General features: G+C 46.0%; 1 protein-coding gene across 1 annotated transcript in view; it reads right to left on the bottom strand.

Annotated features, from left to right (window-relative positions):
- Positions 1–584: 584 nt before the first annotated feature.
- MEI1 (meiotic double-stranded break formation protein 1) overlaps positions 585–12611 on the bottom strand; it is a 78732-nt gene continuing 66705 nt past the window's right edge. The window contains exons 27-31 of the mRNA XM_047742229.1: positions 4237–4318; positions 3675–3781; positions 1827–1958; positions 1529–1638; positions 585–776 (exon numbers count right to left, since the gene is read on the bottom strand). Coding sequence (XP_047598185.1) covers positions 731–776; positions 1529–1638; positions 1827–1958; positions 3675–3781; positions 4237–4318 — 477 coding nt within the window. The 3' untranslated portion in view covers positions 585–730. The remainder of the gene's footprint in view (positions 777–1528; positions 1639–1826; positions 1959–3674; positions 3782–4236; positions 4319–12611) is intronic.

Below are 12611 nucleotides of genomic sequence, written 5' to 3'. Positions count from 1 at the left end.
CAGTTACGGGCACCCAGGTCGGGGAGGGGGCACAGGGGGCTCGGCAAGCGGACAAGGAGCCAGAGGCGCGGTGGGCTGAGCTGGGAACAGGAAGCAGGCACATTTGTAGAGAGCAGACAAAACAACTGCACACGCGGTAATCAAATACTAACTCTGGGGAAGGCGCACGGAAAAAACACAAGGGACCTGCTCTAGCCAGGGAACAGCTGGGCTGGGCTAGCGAGGCACAGGATTTGAGCTGCTCAGCTTCCTCGCCTGGAAATTGCACCTCTCTCCACCTTCATGTGAGGTGAGGGAGCAGGTAAAGTGCCTCTTGGAGCACTTGGATCACACGGGTACCACACACATGGCTTTTCTCTCCACTTCCAGCCCCGTGGATGGCCTTGCTGGTTTTTTTCTGGGTACAACTGAGGCAGCTGGCTGGTGCTCTTTACATGTTACCAGAACAAATCTCAGCCCCCCGTCCCTGAGGAGGCCATCCATTCCTCACAGAAGCAGTCCACTGTCTGAGTGACAGTGTTACAGCTCCAGGGAGCCAAGACAAGTCACGCCCGAAACGTTTTTGGAGAGCCCAGAGAGACATGTGAGTGTATCATTTTATTTCCTGACTCCATTTCAACAATGGAGTTAATGGCTACAGTTGTCATCCATTTCCCCAATAATTTCCCCAACAATCCTTTCTCTTCACCAGGTCTTAGTTCTCTGTTTCTGGGCCTTCAAGTTAGGAAGATCAGTCTCTGATGTGGGACAGGGATACAGCCACTCCTCCCAGGCAACTGGCAGCAAAACATGAGAGGAAAACAGCAGAAAGGTGGAGCCAGCCATAGGAGAACTACACTTCCAGTGCTCAGAGGTGCCGTAGGAAGACTGGCTGGGTTCTAAAGCTGGGACCCAAACACCAGGGTAGCTAGTTGCTATTCAACAGGGAACGGTTTCAGGCACAGGGGAAGGAGAGCCAGGGAGGTAGCCAGCAGGGAAGGGGACTGAACCAGATTGAACACCCAGACGTAAGTGTCTCTGGGGCACCCCAACCACCCCCAGAGGGCCTCCAGCCACTGCCCACAGCCCCAGGCTTTCTCAGGGACACCACCCCCCGCCCCCACTGGGCTGAGGGAAGCACCTGTATCTGCTGGATTTGCGCAACTTTCTCCAAAGCTCTTGGGGAAGGACTGGCTCCTTCCTGAGTTTGGTAATGTGGCTTTGGAGGCAGACAAATGGGGGTCAGATCCTGATGCTATTACTGTGTGATCCTGGGCACATCATTTAACCTCTCTGGTCTAAGTTACACCTATGTTAACACCCTAGCTTCTGTGAGGATTAGACATGGTGCAAGTAATGTGCGTGGCCCTTGGTAGGAACTTAAAAAGAATAAGCCGTTGTCATTGCTATCACTATTATTCTCACTGAAGCAGATGCTTTAAAGGACAGGGCTGTAGACAGTGTCACCCCTCTGAAGCATGATGCCATAGCCTCCCATAGCCTGAGTGACCTTGCCCAGGCCAAGGCTCCCAGATGCAAGAAAGGATACAGCATGTCCAGGGTTGGCTGGGTGGAGGAGCTACTCAGGGGAAGGTCCTCTAGGGAGGCCTGCAGGGTCTGGGCCGTGGTGTGATCAGCCAGGAGGCCCATGCTCTGGACCTGGGGAAAGAAGACGACAGGGAAGACAGTCCTTCTCAGCAGCCACTCCACACAGGCCCTCTCAACCCTCCACCCTCTGACTCTGACCTCCCCTCAGCTGCTGTGGCCAGAACCACCATCCTCCGCACAGAAGACGGCGTGGAGGGTCTAGCCTTACAGTGGCTACACAGCATCCCCTCCCCACCCACCTGCAGGAAGAAGCCACGCAGAGCCTGGCGTGTGTTGTTCGACAGGGTAGAGAGGTCAGCCAGAGCCACGGCTTGCAGAACATGACCCACCTCCTCGTGAGAAAGGACACTGCTGCTCTGGAACCGCACAAGCTAGGCCAGGGAGAGAAGCCCCAAACACACGGGGATATTTGCTGTGCCTCTGCTGTGTCTGGCCCTGGGCTGGGGGCACAGATCTGAAGCCCAGAGAACCCTGCCTTCAGAACCTCAGAGTTGGTGGGCAGAGGTGGGGTTGTGTCATAGAAGAAGGGTGTAAACTAGGCACACTGTGAAACACTCAGAGAGTTGGCCCTGCTGACCTCTTCAGTACCCTTCCCCTCACTCCTTGGCCCTGCACGAAACACACATGGCCAAAAAGGACTATGTGTGGTTACCCAAACACACCACCATGTGTTCATTTACCTGCTATTTTCACTTCACTGCCTGGAACACTTTTCCTCCTCTTTGCCTATTAATCCTTCAAACCTCAGCTAAAATGTTACCTTCCTGCTGAATGTTTCCATTTCATTAAAACAGGAGAGGCATTAATTGAGTGCTTACTGCATCCTTATTCACCTCTCCTTCCTGGCTTTGGCAGAAGCAATTACAGTCAACCTTTGAACAACACGAGAGTGAACTGCACAGGTCCACTTAGACACAAATTTTTTCGATAAATACAGTATTATAAAAGTATTTTCTTTTTATGATTTTCTTAGTAACATTTTCTAGCTTCTTTTATTGTAAAAATCAGTATTTAGTACACATAACACACAAAATATGTGTTAACTGACAGTTTATGTTATCAGTAAGGCTTCTAGTCAACAATGGGCTATTAGTAGTTAAGTTTTGGGGAGTCAAAAGTTAATATGCAGATTTCCAACTGTAAGGGGGTCAGCACCCCTAACCCCCACGTTATTCAGTGGTCAGCTGTGCTCGTCTCCGTGTTCCCACACCAACCACTGCCTTATTCACTGATTCACTTCACTACCATTCACAGGCTCACGGCTTTGTTCTTTACTCAGTGGGCACTTACTGTGTGCCAGGCACTTAGCATATCTTCTGCTGAGCCACTAATAACATCATGGTTTGTTTTTTTTTTTTAAAGATTTTACTTATTTATTTAAGAGAGATCACAAGTAGGCAGAGAGGCAAGCAGAGAGAGAGAGAGACGGGGAGGCAGGCTCCCTGCTGAGCAGAGAGCCCAATGTGGGGCCCAATCCCAGGACCCTGGGATCATGACCTGAGCCGAAGGCAGAGGCTTAACCCACTGAGCCAACCCAGCTGCCCCATAACATCATGTTTTAACTATTAGTTTCCTTTTCTATTTTCTTCTCTAGACTGGGGGACCCTTAAAAGGGCAGAGCATTTGGCTCGGTGACATCTTTGGTCCCTAGCACAGGATCTGGATGTGGCAGACAAGCCTTGGCCAATGTTTCATGTGCAAATGAATTAGAAAGAGCATCTGGGGGGCGCCTGCGTTCAGCTGGGGTTGTGATCCCAGGATCCTGGGATTGGGTCCCATGTCGGGTTCCCTGCTCAGTGGGGAGCCTGCTTCTCCCTCTCCCTCTGCCTGCCTCTCCGCCTACTTGTGCTCTCTCCATATATAGCTGTCAAGTAAATAAATAAAAATCTTAAAAAAAAAAAAAAAGAAAGAGTATCTGGGTCTTTTGGGGTGAGAAGATGTGGGCGCTTAGAGGAATTCTCTGAGCAGCTCTTATAGACGGTGAAGGCCACCCAGCCCCTCTGCTTTCTACCCCTCTACCTGGCCTCTTCAGGACCACACAGCTCATAACAACCTTCACAGCACAGGACCATCCATTCTGCACTTACCAGGGTCATGAACCTCAAGATCTCAGGTCTGAGGAAGGAACTCTCTCCAGCATCCAGGAGGGTAAACAGCAAAAACCGATTCCAAGGCTGGGAGGCCACATGGAATGCTACAGGAAACACCAGTCACCCTGGGTTGTTACTGCTGCTTTTCTGTAGGCCTTGGAACATTGCTGAAGAGGACTTTCTCTTATTGTCTCAAAAAGGGGCTGCTCAGCTAGCGGCAGGGCCTGGGACAAATTGGCCACTGGAAGTTTCTTTCTTCCCTGGGCTTCTAGCCACCTATGCTGCCTGGCTCAGGGAGACCACATATCCCACTATTGTGGGAAGCAGGAGGAAGGGCTGTGCCACTTCAGAGCTTTGTGACCTTGGTTGGGCAGGTTACTTGACCTCTCTGGACTGCAGTGTCATCTGTATAATGGACATTATAATGTCCTTGCATGTTATAAAAAGAATTAAACAAAATGAGTGTGTATCAAAAAACAGAGGTTGGGAATCTGGGACGGAAGGGTGGCAGGGACTGGCCACCCCTATGGGAACATCAAAGAATGGGGAAGGTTTCTACCAATGTCTGGGCTCCGGGCATGCAGGTAGTCAAGCAAGGCTTCCAGGCAGCCAACACAGGCATAGGACAACAGAGGGTCCTTCTGCAAACAAACAAACAAATAAAACCCCTTCATGTCAGGTTTTGCCACCAATGAGTTTTGGTGCCAACCAAGAAAAGAAATTTTGGTTTTCAGAACAATTTGTATTTCAGAATTTCGGATTTGGGATTGTAACCATGTAGATAATCAAGAAATATCTGTTGCTTTTACCTCTAACTCACACATAGAGCCAAGTGCTTATACTGATGATTTACCTATATTCTATCTACATTTAAGAGACCTTCTCAGGGGCGCCTGGGTGGCTCAGTGGGTTAAAGCCTCTGCCTTCGGCTCAGGTCATGATCCCAGGGTCCTGGGATCGAGCCCCGCATCGGGCTCTCTGCTCAGCAGAGAGTCTGCTTCCTCCTATCTCTCTCTGCCTGCTTCTCTGCCTATTTGTGATCTCTGTCAAATAAATAAATAAAATCTTTAAAAAAAAAAAAAAAGAGACCTTTTCAGAAAAGGAGCAGTGCCTGGGTGGCTCAGATGGTTAAGTATCTGCCTTTGGCTCAGGTCATTATCTCAGGGTTCTGGAATCAAGGCCCACATTGGGCTCCCAGCTCAGGAGGGAGTTTACTTCTCTCTTTCCCTCTGTGCACCCCCTTCCCACCCCACTCCTGCTTTTGCTCTCTCAAATAAATAACTAAAATCTTTTTTAAAAGAAGAGAGGAAGACTTTCAGAAAAGGAGTTAAACCCTGGGCTCCACTAAGAGATTCACAGATTACAGACTCTGTAAGAACCTCACAGTTTATCTAAACCAATAGGTTTCCACCTTTTTTTTTAAAAGCAGAACATTACATCGAACAAAATTTTATGCTCTAATAAGCATACCAAATGATCTCACTATCATCAGTCATTAGAGAAATGCAAATGAAAACCACCATGTGGTACCATTACAACAGTTACCAACAGCTAAAATTAAAAAGACTGACAATACCATGTTGGCCAGAATGTGGAGCAACTGGAACTCTCATACACTTTTGATGGGAAAGTAAAATAGTGAAGTCATTTTGGAAAAGTTTGATGGTTTCTTATAAACATATACTTACCATACATGGTAGGTAGAATTTTAAGACTCTCTCATGACCTCTGCTCCCAAATGTTACTCCTGTGATTATGCTACAGTATATGGCAAAAGGGGGATTGATTGGGCCCAAACTCGTCTACCAGCCCTTGAAAAGCAGTTTTTTCTGGCTGGTGGCAGAACCAGAGAGCCTGGGGTCTGAGGAGGACTCAGCATGTATGGGTGGTTTGAAGACAGAGGGGCTGGCTAAGGAGGAACGTGAACAACCTTAAAGAGCTGGGAGAGGCCCCAGAGGAAGAGCTGGATTTTTCCCCCCAGATCCCCCAGATAAGCACCCAGCCTGGCCAACACCTTGATTTCAGCCTTGTGAGACCCTGAACGAAGGACTTGGTTGAACCCACCCAGACTTCTGATGGAGAGAACTGTGGGATAGTACAGTGCGGTGCTAAGCCATTACATTTGTGGTAACTTGTTACACACTTAGAAACTGAATATGTTGTTTGACCCAGCAATTCCACTCCTAGATATGTACCCACAAAAAATAAAATCCTATGTCCACAGAAAGACTTGTACTTCAGAATTAACAACAATTTTACACATAATAGCCAAAAATCTGGAAATTCCAAATCAATAGGTAAATGGGTAAACAGCTGTGGTATGGCCATATGATAGAAGACTGCTCACTAATAAAAAGAAATTTAGTACTGACACACATGACTCTCAAAAGCATTAAGCTAAGTGACAGAAGCTAAACACCCAAGACCACATTTTGTACAATTTCATTTGTATGAATTCTAGAAAGTTCAGTGACAGAATTCAGAAAATTCAGTGACAGAAAGCTGGTTAGTATTTACTGAGGGACAGGGATAAGGAGAAGAGATTGGCTACAAACGGCAGAAGGGAACTTTCTGGGGTGAGGGAAATGTTCTTGATCATGGTTGTGGTAGTGTTTATAAAACTATTTGTCAAAAGTCACTGAACTGAAAAAAAAAAGTCATTGAACTGTACACTTAGAATCAGTGAATTTTATTGCATGTAAGTTATATCTCAAAAAAACTGATCTTTTAAAATCTTTTACTTTTTTTATTTTTATTTCTTTATTTGTCAGAGAGCCAGAGAGAGAGAGATCAAGCAGGGGCAGAGGGAGAGGGAGGGGAAGAAGCAGACTCCCCTCTGAGCAAGGGTTCCCAGGACCCCGGGATCATAACCAGAGCCAAAGACAACCACTTAACCAACTGAGCCACCCAGGTGTCCCAAATAAAATGTTTTTTAAAAATAAACATTTTAAATTACAAAAAAAAAGAATATGGGACAGACTTAGACTTGGCATCCTTGCTTAGTCACTTATCATCTAGTGTCCCTAGCCAAGATCACTTACTCTTGCTGAGTGCAACTAAAAAAAATTACTGGGTTGCTGAGAGGGTTGGATGAGAATGGATATACGGTGTTCAGCCAGTGCTTGGCACAGAGTAAACAATAATGGGTGAGAGCAGCCTCATGAAATGCACAACAGAGGAAACATCCCCCCTCTTTAACAACTCCTGGGTTTTCTCCTAGAGCCCCTAAGGCCTCCAAGGCACACAGCTTGAAGTGTTTGAGCTAATCCACTCACCTATTTTAGCGCTAAGATAATGAGGTCCAGGGGGAAGCAATACTTGACTGGAAGACACCGGTACATATCAGTAAATGGCAGGTCTAGAACAAAATCCTAGGCTTTGTACCCTTTCTCCTCCAATCTAAAATTAACTCTTGGGGCACCTGGGTGGCTCAGTCAGTTAAGTATCTGCCTTCAGCTCAGGTCATGATCCCAGGCAATTGAGTCCCTTGTTGGGCTGCCTCCTCGGTAGGGAGCCTGCTTCTCCCTCTGCCCCTCCCCCTGCTCATGCTCCCTTTCCTTCTGTCTCAAATAGATAAATAAAATCTTTTTAAAAAATAAAATTAACTCTTAACCAGTGGGAATTTCTAGCCTCTTCCCAGGTATGCAAGATCACATAGCCACAGGCCAGCACACTTTGGCTTCCCCACCTGGTGAAGAGCTGTGGCCCCAGTGCCACTCTCTGACCCCATGCCCATATTACCTAACATACCCAGTGAGGACTGGCTGAATGGTGTGTGGGGAGCCGGGGCCACTGGGCATTAGGAAAGCCAGGTACTACTACTCAGGTAACAATGGCTTCTATTCACAAGAGGCACTTCTTGAGACACCGAAAGAACATGGATTTTGTAGCCAAAAAGACTTAGGCTTGAATTCTGACCTAAAAGTGTGTGACCTCAGGTAAGTTACTTAATATCTCTGGACTCTGTTTCCTTGCCTATAAAACTGAGATGAGGGGCACCTGCGTGGCTCAGCATCCAGCTCTTGATCTCAGCCCTGCACTGGGCTCCACGCTGAGCATGAAGCCTACTTAAAAAACAAAATGAACAAAACAAAACAAAAACCCAAAAAAACAAAAAAAACTAATACCTTATAGAGGAATTGTAATGAATAAACAACATATGTCCAGTGCTTACACAGAGTAGGCACTCAGTCGATGTTCTCCCCACCTTCCACTCTCCGAGAACATTAACCTGACATGAACCTCTGCTCTAGTAGGAATGATCCTCAAGATCAAAACCTCACATCTGGGACGCCTGGGTGGCTCAGTGGGTTAAGCCTCTGCCTTCGGCTCAGGTCATGATCCCAGGGTCCTGGGATCGGGTCCCGCATCGGGCTCCTTGCTCTGCAGGGAGCCTGCTTCTCCCTCTACCACTCTGTCTGCCTGTGTTCTCTCTCTCTCTCTCTGACAAACAAATAAATAAAATCTTAAAAAAAAAAAAAACAAAACCTCACATCTTGTAAAATTAGCTCACTGATTTCCAAACTGATAACAACACTCCATGCCCACCCCAATCACAAAGCCGAGTTTGAGCACAAGGATAACTGTCTCTTCCCTGCTCACACCCACTCTTACCCTTTCCCAAGCCTCCACAGAGATGTAGCAGCTGGACTGGAGTCCAGCAGATGTTCTTGCTGGAGACCCCCAGCCACAAGACACTCTTTTCGATTCCTCCCAAGGTGGCCTGCTCTACTGTTGGTCCAGGCCAGGAGAAAAGGCCCCTGCCTGTCTTCCTGCAGCTCCTCCTGCTGGCCAAGGTCTCCATCTCCAAAGAAAACCGGAATAAACCTACTTTATTTCTACTCCGGAGACCTTCAGAGATTTGTAGTTCTGAGCTTCCTCTGAGAACTAAGCAGAAGGAAAGTTTGCCCTGGCTTTGCCCTACTCCAGTGCCATGCAAATCACACCAATGACAACAGCCCTTCTTCGGACCCTTCCACTGCTACTAACGTGCCCTCTTTCCCCCACGTAACCCAGCGTGATGAACCCTGGACACTGTGTCCATCCTCACTGCAACCAACATATCTCTCCTGTGCTCCATTCCTGGGGGAATGGAAGCTGTTCTAAGAGGCCCAAATCACTTACTGCTGAAAGAGTCCTTTTGTTTTGCAGATAGAGAAATTGAGAATCAGTAAGAGATTGAATTGACTTGCTAAACCCTTCAGAGTTAGGAGCTGGGCAGGGGCTCAATGCAGATCTCTGTGATTCTGGCCAATGCACCTTCCACTGCACTTCACTGGCCCGCCTCGGTCAGACAGCAGCAGATGCTCCACACGGGGCCCAGCACTCCATCAGCGGTGTTGATGCTACGTGGCTGCTTTGGCCCAGAGACGTCAAGAAGGACCAGCACTCAGCATACTAGCTTATGCAGTATTGTCATTCTTTCCCCTTTGATACCGCTTTCTAAAATAACAGCTTTAATGAGATCTAATCCATAAACCATAAAATTAATTCTTTTAAGGGTACAGATCAGCATTTAGTATATTCACAGAGTTGTGCAGCTATAGAATTCCAGAGTATTTTCATCATCCCAAGGAGAAACCTCATTACTCATTAGCAGTTATTCCCAATTCCCTGCCCCCCTAACCCCGGTCCTAGGCAACCACTAATCTACTTCCTGTCTCTACAGATTTGCCTATCTTGGACATTTCATCTAAATGAAATCATATCATACATTGTTTTTATGTCTGATTTCTTTCACTGAGCATGTTTTCAAGGTTCATCTATATTGTAGCATGTGACTACCTCATTACTTTTTATGGCCAGACAGTATTCATTTGTATATACAATTTATCCATTCATCAGCCGGCGAACATTGGGGTTCTTTGTACTTTGGAACTACTATGAAGAGTACTGCTATGAACAACTGTATACAAGCATCTGTGTAGATAAACGCTTTCAATTTTCTTGGGCATAATACCTGGGAGTAGAATTGTTGGGTCATATGGTAATTCCACATTTAGCTTTTTGAAGCACTTCCAGGCTGTATTCCAAAGCAGCTGTGTCATTTTGCGTTCCCATCAACAACCTGTGAGGGTTCCATTTACTCTGCATTCTCACAACATTTGATATTATCTATCTTTTGTTTTTAGCTATACCAGTGGGTGTGAAATGGACCTCACTGTCATTTACTTGAGTCACAGCAATAATCTCTTGCTCAACAGTCCCCTTGCCTTCAGGCTTTCCCCTCCCACCCCTCTTCCCTACTGGGGTTGCCAGTGATCAAAAACTCAATCTGATATCAGATAAAGGACTGGTATCCAAAATCTATAAAGAACTTATCATGGGTGCCTTGGTGGCTCAGTGGGTTAAGCCTCTGCCTTCGGCTCAGGTCATGATCTCAGGGTCCTGGGATGGAGCCCTGCATCAGGCTCTCTGCTCAGGGGGGAGCCTGCTTTCTCCTCTCAGCCTGCCTCTCCACCTACTTGTGATCTCTGTCAAATAAATAAGTAAAATCTTAAAAAAAAAAAAAAAGAACTTATCAAACTCAATACCCACAGAACAAATAATTCAATCAAGAAATGGGCAGAAGACATGAACAGACATTTCTGCAAAGAAGACATCCAAATGGCCAACAGACACATGAAAAAGTGCTCAACATCACTCAGCATCAGGGAAATACAAATCAAAACCACAGTGAGTTACCTCCTCACACGAGTCAGAATGGCTGAAATTAAGAAGTCAGGAAACAACAGTTGTTGGTGAGGATGCGGAGAAAGGGGAACCCTCCTACACTGTTGGTGGGAATGCAAGATGGTGCAGACACTCTGGAAAACAGTATGGAGGTTCCTCAAAAAATTGAAAATAGAGCTACACTACAACCCAGCAATTGCACTACTGGGTATTTATCCTAAAGATACAAATGTAGTGATCTGAAGGGGCATATGCACCCCAATGTTTATAGCAGCAATGTCCACAATAGCCAAACTATGGAAAGAGCTTAAAAGTCCATCAACAGATGAATGGATGCCTGGGTGGCTCAGTCGTTAAACATCTGCCTTCGGCTTGGGTCATGATCCCAGGGTCCTGGGATGGAGTCCTGCATCAGGCTCCCTGCCCGGCAGGAAGCCTGCTTCTCCCTCCCTCCCCCACTCCCCCTGTTTGTGTTTTCTTTCTCTCTCTCTCTCTCTCTCTGTCAAATAAATAAAATCTTAAAAAACAAGGTGTGGTATATATATATACAATGGAATATTATGCAGCCATCAAAACCCCCCAAATCTTGCCATTTGCAACAACATGGATGGAACTAGAGGAAATAAGTCAATCAGAAAAAGACAATTACCATATGATCTCTCTGATATGAGGAAATTGAGAAACAAGACAGAGGCTCATAGGGGAAGGGAGGGAAATACGAAACAAGAAAAAATCAGAGAGGGAAATAAACCACAAGAGACTTTTAATCTGAGGAAACAAACTGAGGGTTGCTAGAGGGGAGGAGGTAGGAGGGATGAGGGTGGCTGAGTGATGGACATCGGGGAGCTTACGTGCTACGGTAAGTGCTATGAATTGTGTAAGACTGATGAATCACAGACTTGTACCCCTGAAACAAATAATACATTATATGTTAATAAAACCCATGGATAAGAGCTCAGATAGGAAAACCTGGATTTCAGTCTCATAGACCTGGAGTACAGAAACCAGCTGACTTCACCTATAATAATCATCTACAAAATTATATAGTAAATTCACGTTAGTTAAAAAAAACAAATGTGGTAAAGAGGTTTCATTCCATGATATTAAAAAAAGTAACAAAATTACTTTATTTCTTAACTTTGTATATAACACATGTGTCATATGAATTTCTTTAAAGATTTTCAATAAAAGAACAAGTAGTAAAATGAAAAGAAAAAAAACAAAACAAAACAAAAAAAAAACCTCAATCTGATAGAAGCCCTTCATGGCTCCCCTCAACACTTCTTGGCCTGGCACATAAGGTACTGACTGGTGTCGTCTGTGCCCAGCTCCTCAGTGTCATCTTCTAATTCTTGCCAACCCCCCCCCACCGACCACTGCACACTTCTATATTACATGCTTTTGCTCATGCTGTCTTCCCTGCCTGCAATGCCCTTCCCTCTACCTCTGCCTAGACACTGTTTAAGTCTGAATTCAATGTCACCTTCTCTGTGAGGCTCCCTATGACCTCCGCAAGCAGCAGAAGCTTTTGCCTAAAAGTTTTACAGAAGAAGACAGAAATGCAGACCACTGGCCATATAATAAAATATGATAAATGTAACCCTTATTACAGGGGTGAATAAACCATTCCAGGAGCTCAGGAGAGAGAGAGAGAGAGAGAGAATGAGACCTCCTGGATTGCTTGGAGAGACCTTGGATTTCTATGGAATAATGTTTGCTGAATGTATAAATGATTGAACAAATGAAGAACTATTTTTATTTATTTTTTTTAAAGATTTTATTTATTTATTTGACAGAGAGAAATCACAAGTAAGCAGAGAGGCAGGCAGAGAGAGAGGAGGAAGCAGGCTCCCTGCTGAGCAGAAAGCCCAATGTGGGGCTCGAACCCAGGACCTGGGATCATGACCTGAGCCGAAGGCAGCGGCTTAACCCACTGAGCCACCCAGGCGCCCCTGAAGAACTATTTTTAAACAGCAAACCTATGGAAGGGTCCAAAGGAGGTTTAGCTCCAGCCCTGGAGGAAGGGGAAGGACAGAGAAAAAAAATGACTCTTCCATATACTCCCTTGGGTCAAGGGCAGTGACAGAAAGGTCATTATGGCTGAAAACAATAGGGCAGGGAATTTCTCAGGAATGTGCAAGTGAGAGAAAGGAGAAAGGGGCTTCTTGGTCCTGTTCACCAGGCTGTAACAGGGACAGTGACTGTGAGGCTGAGCAACTCCCCACACAGACCCAGCAGCCTCTTCATGAGGAATTCATGAGT

This window comes from Lutra lutra, chromosome 8 (assembly GCF_902655055.1).
Source record: "Lutra lutra chromosome 8, mLutLut1.2, whole genome shotgun sequence".
Classification (NCBI taxonomy): Eukaryota; Metazoa; Chordata; class Mammalia; order Carnivora; family Mustelidae; genus Lutra; species Lutra lutra.
The sequence above is the reverse complement of the archived record's forward strand: the minus strand, read 5'-3'. Positions and strand labels throughout refer to the sequence as shown.